Source organism: Phalacrocorax aristotelis, chromosome 6 (genome assembly GCF_949628215.1).
Source record: "Phalacrocorax aristotelis chromosome 6, bGulAri2.1, whole genome shotgun sequence".
NCBI classification, from domain to species: domain Eukaryota; kingdom Metazoa; phylum Chordata; class Aves; order Suliformes; family Phalacrocoracidae; genus Phalacrocorax; species Phalacrocorax aristotelis.
The window spans coordinates 49,687,400-49,709,179 of record NC_134281.1 but is presented as its reverse complement, the minus strand read 5'-3'; the positions used below and the strand labels follow the sequence as shown (position 1 = coordinate 49,709,179).

The 21,780-nt window shown below is 37.8% G+C and overlaps 1 protein-coding gene across 10 annotated transcripts in view; it reads left to right on the top strand.

The window, feature by feature from the left end:
* Positions 1–21,780, top strand: part of MAST2 (microtubule associated serine/threonine kinase 2) — a 199,587-nt gene that overhangs the window by 145,740 nt on the left and 32,067 nt on the right. For all 10 annotated transcript variants that reach the window (XM_075097735.1, XM_075097736.1, XM_075097734.1 and 7 more), the window contains 4 exons: positions 1,411–1,565; positions 10,108–10,183; positions 11,468–11,677; positions 17,617–17,718. In XM_075097735.1, the coding sequence (XP_074953836.1) occupies positions 1,411–1,565; positions 10,108–10,183; positions 11,468–11,677; positions 17,617–17,718 (543 nt within the window). The remainder of the gene's footprint in view (positions 1–1,410; positions 1,566–10,107; positions 10,184–11,467; positions 11,678–17,616; positions 17,719–21,780) is intronic.

Genomic DNA, 21,780 nt, shown 5'->3' with positions numbered 1-21,780 from the left:
AGTTCTCTAAGACGACTATACTAGGATCTGCAACAATCTGCTTAGTTTTAATTCTTTTCAATTGTAGCTCTTAACTTCTTGACAAATTTGGATGTACCTGTTTATTTCAGAGTATTTGCTCTTTACTATTAACATTACAAACATGCAGGACTCAGTGAAAAGCCTTGTCAGCATTTGGCTTTCATTGCTTGGTCATACTTTTAGCTTTCTTTTCCAAAAGCCATCAACAGCAAATATGTCTTGTAAAGCATGCTAGGTGAGTTAAAGTTTTGGTCATACATGTTATATCGTGTATAATTCCCTCCTACCAATACTTCTGGTACTAAGATGCAGTGCGTTCCAGTTTGAGTGAGGGTCATTGTAGCAAAAGAAGTTTTTCCACTGGAACAGTGTACGTAATTAATTTCATCAGATCAATAAGGAGCCTTGGAACTTAGATTAGGATGATGATTTTAGTAAGGCCCACTGGTGTTATTCAGTGCTACTCTGGTTATGCAGCACTTCTCCCCTCCACCTTTGTTTTTAAAGAGGATTCTTAATTTGTCCTTACAAAATATATTTTCTAACTTTTGTAAAATGGAAAGGGGTATTGAAAAATCACACAAGAAGAAATGCATTTGTTAGTGGAACTACAGCTTTTTCCCATGGAACATCCAACATTTTACATTATAACACTTCCTACAAATACTTGTTTTAATCTGAAGTTTCTTGAGGTTCAAGAATTAACACAGTTTCATGTCTATCATTATCACAGGATGTGTGTCATATAAATGCATCAACTTAATTAAAAATAAGCTGTTTATAACAAGAAACTCTGTTTAACTTACAACTCTGCAAAGTCAGCTACTTTCATTTTGTCATTGCCTACTTGGTTACAGAAGAAACTGATGGGTAAAGGAAGGGAGAAATAAAATCCTGATTATTAACAATAGCAATTTCCAATGAGAGCCAATAATCAACAAAAACTCTCACGTCTACACAGCTCCATAGCATTCTGCATGCCAGTGAAACTCCTGAGCTAAGAGAGCATGAGGGAAAAGGAAAGAAAGTTGCTCACCACTCCAGGAACCTCCTTGTCCTTTCCAGAGTATCACTGGTACTCGAGTACCTTCCGGTCTTTCTCCTGATAGTAAATTTACCTGCATGATCAGATGTAATAGTTCCAGAATTGGATGCAATGGTTCCCTAGCCTTCCCCCAAAGTTTTACTGATCTCATCAGCTCTGTCATTGTACGTAAGGGTTGGCTTACCCTAATGAGAACAATAAAAAGAGGCTCCTGGTCTGATAAGTAGCTTTCTTTTCCGCTGGAGTGTGCAGTGTCTGGCAGAATCCGTTCCTCTTCCATTCATTAGCTGACCCCTATGCATGCGTTTAGTGCATTTCTTTTCTGTATTTTTTTCTGTACTCAGTCATCATGCTCATCTCAGGAGAAGCTGCACCAGCTGCCCTTTCAGCCCACGGCAGATGAACTTCATTTCCTGACAAAGCATTTCAGTACTGAGAGCATCACTGATGAGGAGGGGCGACATTCTCCAGCCTTGAGGCCTCGATCTCGCAGTCTCAGGTGAGCTTCAGGTGATTGAGTGTTTAAGATGTTGGACACATGTATCGCATTTCTGTGTGTGTTTTCAGATCCAAGAATAGTCATTTGTAGTTTTTTCGTTACATGTTTTTTATTTCTTTTAATCAACATTTAACCCACCTCACCTAATCAGAAAGGATTTTAAATTTAAAAAAAAAAAAATAAATTTGATGCTGAGGTTTTGGATCGCAAAATGGTTAGCATAGTCTGCTTTTGTATCTTCACAATAACGCTATGAAAACATGATCCACAAATGTCCTGGACTAAATCTATAGGATGTAGATTTCCTCTAGTGAAGTTTATTTCCAGAATTTTGCTGCATTAATGTAAGGAAGTGGTTACATTCACTGTTAATAACTTTTCCAGCAGTGCTTCTGAAGGGTATGAAAACTAGAGTAGATTAAGTCAAAACCTTAAACTGAATTGCACCCAAGAGCAATTTTGTTAATAGTGGTGAAAACGTTTCTCCTGCATTAGCAGCTGAATACTTTTTACTGTTGCTTCAGAGAACTGGTTGTCCAAAGGTAGCTATTCAGGGGTTAGTTCCTTGTGCAGTTAATTTTTCAATACTTAAAACCAGAAGCAACTAGAAGTTCATTTTTCAGCATTACAGAATGACTGAGGTTGGAAAGGACCTCTGGAGGTCATCTTGTTCTACTTGAGCAGATTGCCCAGGACCATGTCCGGACAGCTTCTGAAAGTCTCCAAGGGTGGAGATTCCACAAACTCTCTGAGCAATCTTCCTTGCAGGTCTCTTAACAATTATGTGGAATAAATTCACAAACATTTTGTATCGTGGCAAAAGCCTTAAGTTTTGCTATGCATTTAGTGCTGCACCAAGTGAATGAAAGTCTAGAGATGCGTCTTGTGAAAGTCTAGATGCACCATCTCATGAAAGAAAAAGCAGGGGACAAGGAGGTGAAGTCTCCCTTCTGCTTCTCATCTGAGGGTGTCAGAGGTGGATTATCACCTTTGAATTAATGGGCAAGATTCAGAAACTCTGCCAGCTGGAAATAGTGAATCAGTGTGCCCAGCTCAGGACCTAGGCCAGGGTTTGTAAAGGAAGGAAGTTAAACAGTCCAAGGTAACAACAAAATCCATGGTGAGTATTGTGTCATGGCAGAGCTGGCATTTCATGATTATTTGTAATTATTTGTATGTTCTAAACAGTGCAGGCTGCATGGTAATTGCATATGGATCTACTAAGTGTAGTTACACAGTAATCTACAGGAGCAGGTAAGTACTATGGGTAGTAGCACACTTAGCCTGTGATCTCTGCAAATTGCCATGTAGTAAATGACTAGTTACATGATTTGTACTAAGTCTCTTTGAACAATAGTCCTACTTCAGTACTCTTGCTGTCACTCTTAACGCTATCATTGAGTAGTGTAACTGTAGTAGTACTAATTCTTTATAGACGTGCCAGCTACTGTAGGTAGACAACACATCACTAAAATAATTATTGTCCTTTCTAATACAAACATATTACTGATGGCATAATGAAGTGTAAGACACACTTGCTCTTGCAAGAATTATATAAACAGTAAAAAGAAGAGCCTGATTTTTTTAATTTTTTTTTCCTTGTTAATACAGATTATCAACTTGCTGAGAATTTTACCTTGGTGAGCCAGTTTAAAAGCAGAGTTATTATGTAGTAGGTTTATAATTTGTGATGAGACTAGATTAATTCAGTGTGTTGTATAACTATGTGATTAATCTTCTTCCTCTCTTGAATGATTTCTCTAGCTCTCTCTGGTTTTCAGTGTGATAATGGCCAGCCTTATTAGTATTCCAAAGCTTAGAATGAAGTAATTTAATTTTTTAAACTTCCTGTGCCTGATTTGTTTTTCATTTTGCTTATTGCTAGTACTGTGATGCTGTGTGACTCTAAAGCACCCTTGCTACTACCAAGCATTCATGCTGGCCCTTGCACCTCAAAGGAAAATTGATATGTCAATCCAATGAGTTGGAGGAATGTTTGCAGGAGTAAATACCCTCTTTCACAGAGGGTAGTGTGTCCTTGTAAACAAACAAATACTGAAATATGTGAAGATCAGACTTTATTCTCAGCACGGCTTGCTTATTTAATTCCCCACATGATAGAGTTAGCTCACTTGTTGAGAGGGTATTTTTACTTACTTAAAAAATGAAAAAATAAAATCTGAGCAGTTAATGTGTTGAAAATTAAGCAGGAGTTTCCGAAAAAATGTAATATTTTCATAAGCATTTAATGGTCTTATTTGATCAGCTTTAATGAAAAGCAGATGAACAAAATACATCAGATATTTTCCTTAATTGGTGGTCACGCTTTGTAATTTAAAAAGATGGTCTGATATTTATGACTGATTGTTAACATGTAGTCATTTTTCATCCTTTATGACCACAGCCTAACATTTCTTTTTATGAGAGAGGAACTGGTATTTTGAGATCTCACTGTCAAATGCTGGGACTGTTGTTTTTGAGGGTCTCTGTAACCCAAGATATTTTATAAATATCAGATGATCCTTTTATGCTCCTAAATAGAGGAGATTATTTCCTAGATGCAACTTTTGGAGAAATATACCTCTTTGACTAGAAGTTCACCATTTTCTTGTATCTAACTGCAAATCTTCTGTTCATACGGAGCAGTCCTAATGATCAAACTGGATGAAAAAAGTCACAAAGCATTCAGTTGTGGAGGGTAGGTTTGGCTGATGTGCGCTGATGAGTTGGTAGCACCTCTGTTGCCTGAGGTGTTCTGCCAGTTGGCTTGAAGATACTTGTCACTTAACTAATTATGCCTAATTTGAAATCCCCTGAATCTCTACACCAAAGAAATGGCACTGTTTCTTTCCCAGCTGCTTTCCTGTGGAGTGGGAAGGAGGTAGCCTGAGACCAATGGTGAAATCCAAAAGTGTGATGTGCTTATAAAGCTGGTTGTTAAAGCCAGGAGTCTGTTCTCTCATCCATCTCCAATAGATCCGGTACTCACATGCTAAATGAAATAACGTATTTCCATGTGATCCACCTGTTTTGGTGCTTACAGTGTGTCTTTAGTAGAAGACAATATTTCTTTATTACCTGCAGAAGTAGTTCCTAAATATAATCTCTGAACTGTTCTCCTTTTTTTTGTAAAACAACCTTCAAATCCTTCAAGTTATTGACCAACACGGAGATGCCCAGGCTATATTCCGCTTTGTTCAGAACAATCCTGGACTTTACCTGAAGAAGATCTTTTCTCTCAGGAGGAAAATGCATGGAGAGTATGAATTCTTGCACTAAACTTGGCATTGTTACTCTTCTTAAGTTAGCGAGATGCTGCCCTCCATCTTTTCCCAGTTCTCTTACTTGTCTTCTTTTATCAGCTGCTAGCACGTGGGGATATGTGGAGAATGTCAGAGATAAAAGTAGAGTTAACTAATAATGACTTCTTCAGGAGCTGCCTTTGTGCAGTCACTCAGCCCACCAATCTCCCCTTTTTTCTTGATCTCTTCGTATTTCAGGATAATGTTGTCTAGGGAAAAAAGGGCTGAAGATTGTAGCGGTGATTTCTTATATATTTGAAGTAGATGAGATCATCCTTAATCAAATATGCTGCTTCATCTCTTTGCTGGGTAGTGCTTTTTAAATGCAGTCCTCCAACCTGACTTTGACATGCTAGATCCTGCCATTAAAAATATACAGAGACGACTACTAGAAAATGTCAGTTGCCAAAAAAGACTGCTGACAATAAAATACTCAAGATGGAAATAAGGAATAGGTGTTGTGAAACCACACCAGTGGCCCACATAGTCCATTTTTATCTTAAAAATTGATCCTCCAGGTTGTGAAGCTCTCTCATCGCACTGCACTTAAGCGTCAGCTTTAACCACTTGAGTAATCATGGTGGTTTCATCACTTCATGCTGCTGCTTTCAGAAAGTGCCGAAGCCACAAGCTGCAGAGGAGCAGGCGGTGCACCCTGCAGCGTGGGGATTCACGCAGCCACAGACTTGCCAGAGGAGGATAATAGTTTTATATTCTGAAGCATAAGGCGTCTATTTCTTGTGAAAATACATTCTAACGACATTGCAGAATATGTTGGTCTCTTTGTTTTCTCTCTCAAGACAGTGACTTCTGTGAACTTGATTTTAAAAAGTTCTTCAAAGTGATTGATTTTAAATTTATTAATTTTTGGTTTCACTCACAATCTTTACGGTTTTCTATTATGAGGAAAACTGGGAATTCTTATTTGCCCTCAGTACTGCTCATTACTTCAACTTTCTAGTGTTTTCTGTCTAAAGCAGTCTTAGTCTTTGTTGGCATGCATAAAAAATCCTGGGGTATTGGAAAGAACTAGCTGCAGGCCCTGTGTAAGTCTGTAGAAAAAAACTCATTAGTCCTTACTTGCAAAGAGATTGCGACTGAAATGTATTCCCTTTTCCTTAATGTTCTCTCATATATACATATATCATTGTTATTTATTACTTTATTATTTATCTTTATAAATATAAACAAACTCCCTTACATTCGTAAGAACGTCACTCCAAGTATAAAGAAGGGCTGAACTGGAAAACAGTTGTGATACAAAACCATTACCAATAGTATTTGTCCACAGATGACACGTAGCTGAAGCTGAGTGTTTGTAAAAATGAATTAAAAAATCAAAGTATGTAAACAAACACAGAAATGACTTTTCAAAGCACTCAGTGAGAAAGACTATTTACAGTTCTGTTTCACCGCTTGCCTGTTCCATAAGAAGAATAATTACTGTATATCCTGCTCTGCCTTAGATTCCCTTTCTAAAAGGAGCACTAGAATAACTGCCCAGTGTGGGTTTCCTGTGCTGTTTGGTTATGATATGCAGGAAGAAGGATCCCTGAATAAATACTGAAAAATAATGTAAAGTTACACTTTTAGTTTTCTATATTATTTCCTCCATGGTATAGATTGTTGTAATTCTGTGGGAAATTGTAGTTCACTATTATTGTGCATGTTGCATAAATTCAGACTTTAGCAGATGGATTCTGCTCTTCAGAGTTCACTTCTCCTTTGGTCATTGTCCCATCCAGAAACAGGGTTAGGCCCCAAGGTATAATTGTTGTGGTGTGTGTGAAGCACCAAGTCATATTTGCTCTGAAGTTTGATGGACAGATGTGGAATGGCCATACTTGCTTCTGCTTTATTGACTCTTTTTTCAGGGTGGAGTTTCCTGACTGACTTCTAGTATTAATGTAATTTGTATGAGGTCAAAGCTTTATTTCTTGGGAGAAGAGGAAGATAGATGCTCTGCTCACCTTCAGCAGAAGGTTTAACTTAGTTTCTACTTCATACAACTTCAGCTCTCTAGTTTTAGAATTCCTTATTTTGTGTGTTTAGAAGTGATAGAAAATTAAGGCCTATGGTTTTCATTTTCCTATGGACGCTGACTTTGGTAATGTGCTGTAAATACATCCTAATTAAACCTTTATGTACAGGGTGAAAGCAGAGGGGAGCAGCATGCTTTTAGCTTCTCTTTTTCCTAATAAGTATACCTGTCACCACAGTGAAGGAAAAATTAGGTATTCATAAACATCTCAGTTTTATTTGGTCACAATTAAACTAGATTTTGTAAGATTTATGTTATTACAATAAATGCTACTCCTTGAAATAGCTGTCTATAAGCTATTTTCACTTTCTAGCATCAGATAAAGACACATGAGTTTTGACAAGTTGAAGGCTAGAAACCTTTGCGGGAGATAGATGTCACTGAAAGTCTACCACCACATCATTTCATAAAGTGGAAGGAGGGTGAAGAAGGGGAAAAGAGAGAGTAGTTTTTCATTCTGCTGTTAAGCCGAAGGGGACAGATATTATTCTTCTAATGTCTGCTCTGAAATGAAAAACCCACTGACAATAATCATTTCTTTGACCTACCTATCTACACCAAGAAAAGAGAAGCAGTCTGCTTTTTGCCTTAAAATGTTATGCATGTGCACAGTATGTGTCCTCTGTTTTACCGAAAATGATATGTTCCTTTGTGAAGCTTGAAACGTTAAACTGGTTTAGTTCTTTATGTGAAATTTTTGGTGCTAGGTAGATGCGTGGAGCTTTTGCATTTGAAAAGCTGGCATGCCCATAAAATACATTAAACTCCTTTTTACTCCCCCCCAACCCCCCACCCAAATTTCCTTATGTTCTCCCTTGATGGCATTCAGATATCTGCCCAGTCCTGGTTTCTTTTTCACCTGGTTGTGTCTCAGAGGTGCTGTGAAGTAACCAGCAGTGCGTGGCTGCTAGCCTTTTGTTAGTTAGTCAGTTATCCATCTGGTTATTTCTGTAGTTCCCCAGGCTAAGGATCAACATAAAAAATTATGGTGCAGTGTATTATTTTGTAGTCTTGCTATAGTCAGCTAGACATTTAATTTGACCTGCTGTATTGGGCAAATTTTAATTAGAATGACAGTTTGCACCTTGACCCAAAGTTTTATCTGGAGTTGTTCGGATGCTCTATCGCTTTAGGTGGTAAAAAATGGCATTAATCAGCTTCCAAAGGAGATAGACAAAACTGCCAATGCCCAAGGAAGCTAAGGGATTATAAGTGTTTGCTGCCTTGCCAATCAGTAGACTCTTGTGCAAAGAAATGACTTTGTTTCAGAATCATAAAAAGCAAACCCAGTGAGCTCCCATATCATTGTGGCTCTCCTTAAGGAAACAGTACATCTGCTGGCAGGACAGCTCAAGTAGCATGATTTCTGCAGAGCTCTTAATTTCCTGTATCCATATGAATAAAATGCCTTGAAAGCAAAAGGCAAAATCCCTCATGTTTTATTATAGCCCTAAGACAGCAAATACTTCAGCATGCACAAATTTTAGTAGGACTACTTCAGTGTTAAAACGAAGTATGTATGTTCTGTAGTTAGTATCAAAGGGCTTATCTATCCTTGAAATTTATACCTCACTTAAATCACACAGAGAAATAATACATTCACCAAGTTCTTCAGCCTCATATGAAATGCCAGTAAACAAGTGTCATGTGTTTGTGTCAGATTGTCTCGTCCTAGAGAAAAAAAGGATAAAGATAGCAGGCTAGATGTGTGGGAATTTGCTTCTAAGTCTGAAATGTAAATGTTCTTACCCTTCTTTTTGTTATCTCATACATTAATGTAAGTTTCTTTTTAAAGAAAATTTTCCTTGACTAAAAATAGCTCTCTACCAAGCTGAGGGATATGTTTTCTTCAAAAAAAGTTGGTGAAAATGTGTTTTTACTTGGTATCCAAAACATCCAAATCAGTTTTTCTCCTTTAATTCAAGCATTCAGTGAGAGATTTAATCTGAAGTGTATTTTCCCAAGCTGAGGGATAAACCTTAACGAAAACAAGACACAAAGTAATTCACGGAATTCCAGTGCCAGACATGAAAAGAGATTGGTATTGCTATATTCCTTGAGCTAGTGAGTTAAATTTTCTTTGAACTGTAAATATATGTTCCCAAAAGAAGGGTTTTTTCCTTTAAATAGGTGAGCAGCAAGGTGGTAACTGTAATGCATTCCAAGTTTAAAATGCACTTATTCCATTTAGAGAGATTCATTTTATCCTTCACAAGAAAGTTGAAGGTAGTTGAACTAATTCAAGATAAAATTGTATTTTTTGACATAGAGAAAATATTTTTAGCAATATGTAGTACTCTTAAAATCATAAAGACAGTGATCATGTAAGATGCCAAATAATTGAAGCCTTTGCTTGTCTTGAACATGAAAACGAGGTAACCGGAGAAATGAGATGCTGTAGGCGATCCTGTAGCTAGGGATTATCTGCATTACCTCACTCTGGTTGTCCTCAGTGGCAGAATGAGTCAGAGCATTGCATACCATCAGATGTGATGAAATGAGATGCAACTCTTTAAAGAAAATACCCAAACAGTAATATAAATGCAGTTTGTCAAGATTTAGCATCCTGTTTCATGGTGTGCCTTGAAGATGCTTGCTAACCGACGCATACATGCATACGCATCCGTGGTGTAACATGCCTCAAGGGAGTGCAGTTTTCATAAAATTATTCTGTTCCTATTTCTTGTGGTATTTATATATAAGATTTAGCTAAATAACACTGCTCATGCATCCCTCCTGTAGCGTGGTATTCTTCAGACAAAGGAAAGCTAGTCAACTCACATTCCTTGTTTCATTTTACTCTGCTTCTTTCTGGCACTAAAGACTCCGGAGATAATGGTGATTTCTTTCTAAGCAGGGCTGCTACCACTGCCATGGAGGGCAGTAAGAGAATGAAGGAAATAACAAATGTACCTGCAACAAATGCACTGGGTTTTTACATGCTTGTAAGGGCTTGCATTCACTGAAAATAGGTGGGTTTCTGCCTGAGGTCACGTGAAGACAGGAATGTTAGCAGTTTTCAGATGACTATAGACTGCCATTCCTTGCTAGGATTTTCTCTGAAGTGCTCATTACTGAAGTGAAGTCAAGGCTTTGGGAAGGGCTACAGTCAGTGTGGCAGCATTATGACCAGCACTGGATTTTGGAGGGGTTTGATGTGATCTCTGTAAATGACAACCTACTTTCTTTTCTCCTCTAGCCCGGGTCGCTCCCCAATTTCCTTTGACAGTGAAATAATAATGATGAATCATGTGTACAAAGAAAGGTTTCCAAAGGTAAGGAGTGACTTTTTGAATATGCCTTCAGTGACCAAGCTCAGAATTAATTTGTAGTGCTCATTGTAGGAGTCCAGCTCTTGCATCTCATTTCCAAGCAGTGCAGTTTGCTGAGAGTTTGAAGCTGCCTTCTCTGCTTCATATGTTAACTCTGCAGTAGAGGAAATTGAATGAATGTATAGAGAGCTTCAGATGGAGAAGGGTATATTTGTGTATGTATTTCATATTTACTAAATTTCTCATGTCTTTTATTGGCATGACAAATGCTCACAAGAGTGAGGAGAAGGGTGTGCTTTGGCTCTCCATATGGTTTACCTAATCCATGTCTTTTTCTTTAAATTCCAAATTAGATCAAGGCTGGAAGAGGAATGTTTTGCTTATTTTCATATATACTTTAAAAAGCTATTTTAAAGAACAATTTCAAAATAAGTTGAATAACATTCTCTCAGTATTCCCTGTATACTGCATTAAAATTGATTTATACTAATCCAAACTTCTTTGGTTTTGGTAGGTTTTCTATTTTCATAGTGGAAATGCAAAATTTTCTTTTAAAGTCATTCCAAATTAGACTGGAGTTTTTGGCAAAAAACAAGTTTGCCACTGGGGCTTTTGGTGCCAGAGAAGCAATGAAGATAGGTTTGGTTTTTTAGAAGAGTCAATCTGAATTCAGTTACACTGAAATGTGCTGAAGTGATCTGCAGTGAAAATAAGTGTGTGTTTTTTTAAAAAGCTGAATACTGAAATCCATGGAATCAGGCTTTGGAAGTTAACATCTCCTTGAAATGAGCGTAGAAGATTGTGTATCCCAGAGCTGTTGATATGGCCATTCCTTCCTCTTCTACCAAGAGCAAAAATAGATGTTTCTCTGGAGACAGGATATCAGGGCTTATAGTGATAGAAATGCCATGTGTCTATTGCTTGGGGCAGTGATTTTCAGCTTCCATAGTCTTGCCTAAAAGTTCTGAAAACTGCCTCATATCTTATGTCCTTACTTTGGAGACACAGGGAGGAATACAGCCTCAGGACCAAGATATTTTTTATGGTCATTTGCATTTTCAGAAAGTGTGTTCTGATTAATTTTTGTTGTTTGCTCATGTGAACGTAACTTTTGTCTATGGTATGCTATATTTAATCTCAGCAGAATGCTGTTGTATTTTAGAATATTTTTTTAAGCCTCGTGCATTTTGGAATTGTGGATAAGTTACTTTAACCCCTACTTGTTTATGTTTTAAGTTCTGGGATAGTAAAATTTAAGAGTAATTTCTCTTTATTCTGTACTCTTAGGCCACAGCGCAGATGGAAGAACGGCTGGCTGAGTTTATTGCCTCTAATGCTCCAGAGAACGTACTGCAATTAGCAGATGGGGTCCTAAGTTTCATTCATCATCAAGTTATTGAACTGGCGAGAGATTGCCTAGATAAATCACGTGAAGGTCTTATTACTTCTCGGTACTTTTATGAGCTGCAGGAAAACTTGGAGAAACTTCTCCAGGATGTAAGTGCTCTCTGGAAAGTGGAATATATTATTTTGATTAAAACTTTAAACAGCAAGCCAGAGCTTTGATTTTAGGAGAGACAACATGGATTCCAGGGGAAAGGCAGCGGGTGAGGGTGTCAGATCTGAGTTATTCCAGTCTGTTGTTGATCTACCATGGGCAGATTTGAGCAACTCACTTCACCTGTGTACTTCCTTTGTACAAAAGTTAAATATGCATATAAGTAAGTCAAAGGCAGTCTTTACCATTTATGAAAATAGGGTTCATCCAGATGAAGGAAATTACTGAACTTTTCTTTCATGTACTTCAAGACTCTGAATGACTTATTAATTACAATAGTGCCTTCAAGGAGTGAAAACACCATAGTTTGTAGTGTTGCTATTAATTTTTCATAAAAGATTTTATTGAGCTGAACTTAATCCAGTTGTGGGTTTTTTAGTACTTCGATGTGTTTTGTGGCATTCAAAGCATATGAAAATACACAAGGGGGCACAGTTTTAATGCATGCTCAGTATGCTTCAGCTACTCATTAAAATTGGCCTTTAAAATGAAAATAGTATTAAATTTAAAAAATCTCTTAGAATTTATGCTATAGCTGTTGTGAAGAGTCAGTGCAATTACCAGCTGCTGGGTCCAGACCTCCATTTGGGAACGTCTTCCAAAGCTTTGATTTAAGGAGATAGCAAGCTGAAAACATGGGGTTTATAAAGATCGTAGTCTCCGATAGCAAATAGCACGGAAACACCTAGAAACAGAACACCTAAAATAATTTATTTTCTGTGATGATTTTTAATCTCTTTGGTGAAGATGTGTTTATGTGTCATTAATCAGTTTGCCAGCACACTGGCATGAGCTGCACTAGTTTAGGCCCCTTTGCCACTCTTTCCAGGCATTAGAAAATGACAAATGAAGAAAAATACTATATTAATAAACAACTAGTGTATTAAAAAGCTTTGTGAAAACTGCAGAATCTTTCCTTGTATCAGCTAAAATCTTTGGCTACCCTATTTATATGAGTGTGGCTGCACTTTCCCTGATAGGTTATGCATGAGAGAAAAATGACTCCTGTTGGTATGAGTCATGTGAGTTTTCTACCATACAGGGCTGGAAGAACTGCATGTAGTCAAAGAAATTGTTCACTATTTGTAGTTTTTAAAAGAAAGGAAAATGTTTCTGGAGTTTGAAAGTGGCACATAGCCTTCGTGGGCAGGATCAGCATGATCCAGCCATTACTGCTGGGCTCACGACGGCTGGCTGCGGGCTGGCGGCGGCGCGTGAGCAGTCCTGCCTCTGCAGGCCAGGCACTGTAGGGCTGGCAGTGAAAAAGGGATAAGGAGGGGTTTCCTGCAGCCAGATGAGTATGTGCCAGTGGTCCACCTTGTATCTCCAGAGTCTAGAAGCAGAGTATTATTTCACACCTGATGTGTGCAAAGCAGTCAGGCCTCTTTGGGTGATGGTTCAGAAGCTGTAACAGTTTAACTAAAAGTGGCAGTGTATGCTTGGCAAAATTAGCTTACCTTTCAAGGGATGCAAGGGGACTGCAGTGTGGTTATTGCTTCTGGTGGCAGATACGTGGAGCTTGAAAATCTCCCACTCCCAGACTTTCCTCCTCTGTGTGTGGACAATGATTTCTCATACCATAAGGAATAAAGAGAGCAATAAATTGGGTTTGGCCACTTTCAGGCCTGTCTTCTGGCCAGAAGAGGTTAATGAGGATCTTGGAGAAGGTGTGGGTCAGATAAATCTGCTTTTTCCTTCCTTCTCCCCTCCCTCACAACAAATCCTCAAAGCACACTTCTTAAATGTCCTTTCCCTTTGATCCTACATGCATTATTCTGCTATTCCTAAGCACAGGGAAAGATGACATTGAACTGTTATTAGAGAAGATACAGTGGTCGTCTCTGGGCTAGTTCAGGAATTGACATTCAGGGCTTGCTTTGCCCTCCTCCTCCTTAACATCTTCTGCACAGTGGGGGTGAGAGAAGGGTCAACTCTTAAGTTTAATTGATTTACTTTGGGAAGTGAGATGGGTTAGAGGTGAGCACAGGGAAAGCTTAGAGAGGCAAGAGAGGCAGAACAGGCTGGGCCGGAAGAGGACCAAAAAATCGAAGAGAGCAGAGGAGTGCTCTGTGGACTTCATTCCACATCTTTCTCTTTTGCTTTTTCTGTCCTCTCATAGTTCCTTGTCTTTTCTTTTATACAATAGTATTTTAAAAGAACTTGCTTTCCCCTGCTCTCCAGTCTGTGCTTTGCCCTTCAAACTGCATTCTAAAAGGAAATAATTGGGACATTTCAGTCTAAATATATAGAGATCAGCAATAATATTTCTTTTGGAGGACGTACGTGAATCTTGAGAGGTTTCGAGTCAATATTAGATTGTGCCAAACCTGGAGTACAGAGTCTTTACCTTTGCTTAGCTTTTAATGTATCATGCAGATTTACACGCTATATAAAAATACCAACTGGAAGGTCATCAAAAAAGCTTTTCTACTTGGGAAGTTGTATGGTCGGTGCAGTAGGATACATAGTTTTGTGGTAAATTTTTATAAGATACAGAAAGATTGGGAAGATGATTTATTGGTGAATAAGGAAATGAGCAGCAGCAGGTCAGCAAGTGGCAGGAATACCCATGGCTTTTCAAATAGTTTTACTGTGAAAGAATGCATTCTCTTAAAATTCTTTTTTTAAGGCGCTGATTCTGACGTGGTAACAGACTAAACTCACATAGTATTTCAAACCATAGAAAGAAAACTTGATTTAATGTCTTGCAGTTTTGAGTCTACTTCGTTGTAAAAATGTATCTGTAAAATAAAGTAAATTAGTATGTAAATAATGAGCTGTTTAAATATCCAAAACCAGAAAGCCTTTAGAAGTTGTTAGATCCTGACTTTTGTAATGAAATACCAATGAATCTCATTAGTTATGGCAAATGAGATCTCTTCCCTTGTTTGGAGCATGAAATATTGTCCTTTAGCCAGAAAAACCTGTTGCTTACTGCATCATTGAAGTGATCCTGAATTAAAAATGAATTTAAGAGATTTTCTTTATTTTGGAATACATGAACTTGAATGTTACACTTCACACTTGAAGTTAAAAAATTGAAAAGTAAGATGAAGTGCTTATAAAAAAGAATATTCAATTATTTATCTGTTACTGTGGGGTGGGGTTAGAGGATGGGATGGCACTCAGGTTGCTGGGTAAAAAAAAAGGTTATAGACAGTTATTACTTGGTTGAATTGAGGTAAAACTTGCCAAAAGCAGTTTAATGGCCTTTGCATAGATGGAGCCAATTGGTGAGGAAGCTGAAGGTGTTCCATGCACAGGTGTTTCTGTGCATGGAACAAAAGGAACAGGGGAAGGTGTTAGCATTATACTGTGGTGACTGATGCTGCACATTGGTAAATGGATGTTCTGATTGGGATTGCTTTCTTAATACAAGCCTGAGCGTAAATGTATTGGTTCTTGGCATTGCAGGTCTATTGTTTTGGTTTCCATCAGTATATTAGCTCAATTACAGTGTTATGACTTGCATATCCCAGTTATTGGTCCTGTTGAACCCCAGGGGAGGACAGTGATTTTAATTTCATGCCCCAGTAGCTACAGTTAGTGACGGATGGGTCTTTCAGATAAGGGAATCGGTTTTTAAATTACCCGTTGCTACCTCCTGTACATGTGTCCTGGCAATGTGTGGAGGAATGGCATCAGCCTCTACCCACAACCCCTGTAGCTTCCCCCTCCTCCCCTCAGGAGGTGGAGGGTGGGGGGAAACCCTGAAATGCTACCAGCAACCTTCAGATAAGCATGTCGTCATTGGGAGCTGCTAATGAGATGGCACGCCTCATACCAAGGCACATGGAAGCGGCAGGCAGTGCTTGGCTATAAAACCCTCTGGTTTCCAGATGCTGTCCTTGGGACAAATTGTAAACAAGATGTCTGTAGGGATGTCCGGGCTTTCCTGTGCAAGAAGGAAACAAGAAGAGGCAGTTTTCCCGAGGATCTTGGAAGAGCAGCGCTGTGCAGAGATGATGGCTGAGTGGCTGTTACAAGTTGTGTTTGATTTTTGTACTCTTTTTATCTTTTTTTTTCCTTTTGTTTTTCTGTATCATTTGGCAGTGATGGTCTAGCTTTTAATTTTCAAAATAGACACCTGATTAAATTAGTTACATTTTTCAATTATTTTGCCTAAATTGTTGTAGATGAGAAAAGGAGAAAAAAAAAGGACTTGATTTGAAAGAATAAGTTTGCTTCAACAATACAAATGGATGCAAAAAGATGAATTATTACTTTTTGCTTAATATAACTTACGGGGGGGAGGACTTTCCAATTGCACGGCTCATATTTCAGATAATACAAAGTTGTTGATGTTGTATTTATTCATTTCAACACAGCTAACCCCTGGTGATCTGGAATGGCTTTTCAAATATGAAAGCATTAATTTCTTCCTAGAATTCATATTTTAACTCATAAGTTTGCTTAATGCAGTAGGGGTCACAGAGTGAATACTAATAATTTTCATTTTGATTATTTTCTATTTTATAATTAGAAAACACCTTTTAGTTAGAAAAAAAATTGCAACTTATTTCAGTGCTTTCAGAATAATCTTGCTGTATAAGGCTCAGTAGCGAGGAAGTATCTCTGATGTTCTTTTTAGATAATGAACTAACAGTTACATCGTTTTCTTCAAGGTTAAAATTCTTGCCCTAGCTTATCAGTGCTGAAGTAAACAAGTTCGCATGTCTTATTCTGACCCGTGTCAAAATGAGAAATAATGAACCCTTATTTTTTGTTTGGTAATAAAATATCAGGGATATAGTATTTAAAATGCTGCCTGTGTGTTTCTAGCTCTGAATTTCTGCTTGCCTATGTTTTTATTGATCTTTTAGGTGATCACCAACATGATTTGACTTCTCACCCATATATGGCTTTTTCTTAGATGGTGCTAATGAACAATGCTAAATGAACCTTTTAGTTTCTTGCTGCTTGCATCCTTGTTGATAAAATATCATTCCTATAAGCAATTGGCTCATTGCCAGCACAAGCTCATTGGTTATGGAGTTTATATTTGTGGCACTGCTAAAGCCTAATTTTTAGACCTTGGGGAAAAAAGAGCTATACTTTGGTTCAGAGTTTTTACATGTCATTGGAACCATCTTTTTATCACCCTGCAGTGAAATACTATTTTATTTGTGCTTCAGGATTCATAATGTAACCATTGTGTGCTTGAGCAAAAGAATAATAATATGGGGGAGGTTGTTCAAACTTGTCTTTGGTGGTGGTTTTTTTTCTAACTTTTGTTTTAGTGTGTTAATTGTTATAAATAGGCACCCTGTCACACACACACCCCCCTTGAAACTAAGCGTTGAATTTATACTGAAATCTGGTAAAGTAAAGGGAGTGGACAAGAGTAAATGCTCTGAATTAGGTTTCTATATGCTCACATAGCATATGATACAATGCTGTAGTTGTTCAGCAGAATTTATAAAAATAAATAAAGAGAAACTAAAGTTTAGGTTTTTCTTGTGGATGAACAGTAGTAGTTCAAATTCTGTCTGAAAGTAAAGCCTAGAAACAGGCATACCTCTTGGTAATTATCTAGATAGTATTGTGTGGAAGGTAAAACTGAAAAAAATCAGTATTCCTATTTTCATTTTAAAAAATAAAATAAAAACACATAATTTCTAATATAATTGATAGGTGATAGAATGGAAATAGAGCCTTTGAAATATCTCTTGCACGATAAAAGGAGTCAGTTGTAATGGTAAAGCTATATGTAACTTGGCATCCTTGAATGAACTGAGATCATTGCCTGCCCTGACTCGTCATGCCTTTGCTGCTGAATTACAGTTACTGAGCTGGTGATTGCCCTGTGGTGAGCATTTACATACAAAAATGAAGAGTTCACTGCTAGGCCCATAATGTGATGTTCTGCTATCCACAGGCCCACGAGCGATCCGAGAGCTCCGAGGTTGCCTTCGTTACCCAACTTGTGAAGAAGCTGATGATTATCATTGCACGACCAGCTCGGCTGCTTGAGTGCCTGGTAAGTTTGGTCCTCAGGAGAGTGCATTATGATCTAAAGAGTCTGGTGTGTGTTTGAAGAGATAAGGAACACAAAGCCGTCAAGAGAAAACTTTACATTATCATAAAAACATTGATTAAAAATAAATCAATATAATAAATATTTTTTTAAAAGTACTAAGTGTCTTTAGCATTAATATAGAAGTATTTTTTCATTGGAGTGTCAGCTGCAATAGCCACTAAATTATATTTTAGTATAAAGTTTATGGCTGAGGGGCCAGGTGTAGCTGTTGACATCATTTATTTCATGCTACTTGATGCCACCTGATTTTCCTCATGTTGTTAGCAGGTACAGTGAAGAGTGTGTAAATGTATGATGCATATGGTGCCCAGAGAGCTGTGCTAAGAAAGAACTGTCACTAAGGAAGAAGTTCCCTTCCATAATATAAATGGTATTTGAGCTCTTGGACTCAAACACAGCAATTGCAGAGAAACCTGATGTCAGGTTTTCCAGCTGTGAACACAGAGGGGCAGGCAGTGAGAGATTCAAGCAGATTTGGAAGCCTGTGGTTGAAATCCTTTTCAATGTTATTGGTATATATGGAAAAGCAAATCTCTCTCTCTCTCTCTCTCTTTTTTTTTTTTTTTTTTTTTTTTTTTTTTTTTTTGAAAAAAAAAAAACTTACTTCGGCTAATAAGAAAGTATTCTTTTATATAACTCTAGGAAATGGTGAAAAGTGTATAGGCCATCCTAATGAAATAGGCCATTGTTTCCTGAAGTCGTGCAACTCGAAAAATATTTATGCAGCCTGAACATACATTCACACTGGGATGGCACAGCAAGAGTGTTAATATAAATCTTGAACATATATGGAAAGAGGGTCTTCAGACCAGGCCTCTGCTGTACACAATGTTGTGGTGATTATTGGTTATAGGGGTCAGTTCTGTGACACTATTTCCAAAGGATGTTGAAAAATTGGTGAGAGTGTAGGGAAGGGTCACAAAAACCTACAGTGGAAGCTTATGAAATAGCATGATGAAATTCCTTGGCTTGTGTTACATGAGAGGTCAAAGCTTACAATGTAATGGCTCTTTCCGGACATAAAAATGACAAAGAAGCTACATCAGACTGACACATTAAGGAAATTGGCTGAATTAGGAATCTGTGGCTGGATATAGATGTACAGGTAACATTTAAAGCACATCGCAGGAAGTGTGCACGGGGGTGACTTTTATCACTGGAGTCATTAACAGATAAATGAGTTTTGCAGAGCCTTCTTTGTCAAACTAGACAAGAGTGGTCCAACCTTTCCAATGATATCAGCTTTTGAAAACATCTGCTGAAATACTGGTGAAAACACCAGTAGACTTTGGAGGATTCCTTTATTCCTCCTCCATGACTGTCAGATGGATTGCTTTGCTGTGAACCCTACAGCACAAGGAAGACCATTGTCAGTGATGAAGTAGTGGGCCACACAGCTAGAAAGATAGATGCCTACACTTACTTATTCAAGAAGTCTCCACTAGATTACATTGAAAATCCTGGACACAACAGCGTTCGGACTGGGAAATCTTTGGCTTTCAAAACTTTGTGATTTAGAGGAGTTTTGTGACTCCAGTTGTCTTCTAGCACTTATTCAAAATATCCTTTGGAAGTGAAGGCAATGAAGACAGCAACTAAATTTGAGCTTATTGTATTTGTATTTGCTGCGTTCACCATTGTCATTTATGCTTGCATACACTCTACTATGTGATAATCTACTATCTAGTAGTACAGTAGAACTAGAAGTTATCTACTCTGTAGATAACACATCATCTAGGAAGGCAGGAAACATCAGTAAGTTGTTGAACCCATCTCTACACCTGCAAGCGGATCCAAACTTAAGCCAGATTTTAGCTGCAAATCAATAGGTCTCCAGGTTCCTCCACTATCTTCTGCACCTGACGTTCTGCAGAGTAGGAGCAGGTTGAAGCCGTGAAGTCACTGAGATTTGAGTAATGAAGTCCAAAGCATGTAGTGACAACTTTGACAATGAAGTGGCTAGCATTCAAAACATAAAAAGAATATTTGTATCTGTATATTAGTCTTTCCTGTCTATGAAACCTGATTGCCTTTCTAGCAATATTTTCCATATATATATATTTTATTCTGCTGACATGAGTCCTTAAGTATTAATGTCCCTATTATTCCTTAAAAGAACAAGAAATATACCAGTGGATTGTCTACCATTTAATTAGCTTGAGAACTGTTTCTTTTTTTAAACCTATTTATTTAACATTTTAACAATTTTAACATTAATTTAGGCTCTAACTTCATTGTGAATTTATAGACGAGTATTCTAAGATTCAATATTAATGTTAATTTTAGTAACACAGTTTATTCTTATTTCTTCCTTGTAAATGAATTAACTGGCCATACTGGTAGTGGTTGTGATGGTCTTGATTGTTTTAATGGGGGTGAAGGCATTTAAGTATCTCAAACTTCAGTTATTTGGTTTCAGTCTTTGTATTACCTGTTGGACTGTAAAATGTTTATTCATGGACTGACTCTCTGGGGCTTCAAGAAAATAATAATGTGTTGTGCATCACTGAAATGATCTTTAGGGAAAAAGTCTGTAATTTATTCTTTTTTCAGATTATCTTTCCATAGCATTTGCCTCTGCTTAGGAGGGATCATTTTTCTCCATTTAAGCAAAACTATAATCAGATGATTAAATAAATCTACTAAAAAGGAGACAGAATTGGAATTTATTTAATTTCTTAATTTTTTTTATATGTTTGAATTTTTTGTCACCAGACTTTTTTTCTTCTGTCCTTCACTCACCAGTAAACGACCTACAGTTGTATCTTGACAAGCCCTTCCTTGACTCCACCTTCCCTTTCAGTAGTACAATAGTGTTGACCATCTCTTTCCCGTAGTCCTCTTTGGTCTGGCTTCTGCTCTCTGCCCATTCTGAAGTAGCTGATGAATCCTTTTCCAGAGGAGTTAGGAAGGAACTTACTTTCTTGCATTGTTGCTGTCTTTGGTGACAGCATATATCTAAGCAGCATTGCTTAAAGCAGCCAAGAAAAAGCACTTCTTTTCTCTGTTTCTCTAACCATTCAAATACCTTTACATCATCATATTTATTTTTCTCGTTTGCAGTTCTGTGCTCTCTTTTCTCTTACACTGCTGAGCAGACTAACATCAGTTCTTTTCTGATGCCCTCACAGTTGTATACTGTAACCTTTGCTCTTTTATCCTCCCGTGTCACTAGAAAATTTTTGAAGAGTCTTGGCAAAGCTGCTCATTGCTGGTGAATGATGAGGTTTGTAGGGGAAAGTTAAAGTTAACTAGTGAAGTTGCTTCTAAGCAGAGAGCTCCTGCTGCTTGTCTTTTATTTCCAACTGCATCTGCTAGTCTAGTAAAAGAAATCACACCTTCTTACAACCTTTTCTTGCCTTAGAGATCACATACACCAAGACTGAGTTGATATGATGATCCTGTACTGTATAGTACAACAAATAACAAATACTGCAGTAGTCTTTCTTATATAGAAAGTTAAATCTCTGCTGGTAAAACAGCAATTGCTGTTTTATTAATAATTTTATCAACAATTGCTAAGGTCAGGACAGCTACAGAATTGGGTGGGTGTATGGCTTGATCAGAAGTGACATTTGAAGCTGGAGAGGTTTATATTGGTTTAACTCACCTGTCAGAGGTGGCAGAAGAAGGCGCCACAGTCATCACAGACTGGCACACCTCAGTGTGACAAAATTGGGAAGTGTGTCCACATTGGTGCTTACATTATCACGATGGTATTATCCAGTAGTCTGGTTTTGGTTCATAAAAAGTCCCCACAGTCCTTGTCCTGTTTCGATTTGCAGATCTAAGCTGGTGGACATCCAGCAAGCTGTGAATGTCTGTCATTTTTGCAGAGCAGAGTGGAATGTGTTGGCAAGCGTGTTGTAACTGCAAATGTTTTGCGTCACTGCTGATCCCAGAATTAACTTTGGATATTTCTGAGGAATCTCCTACACGGGAAAGAAACCTTTCGTAATTGTAAAGCTGAATCATTTACTTCTCTCTGTCTCTGTCATTACC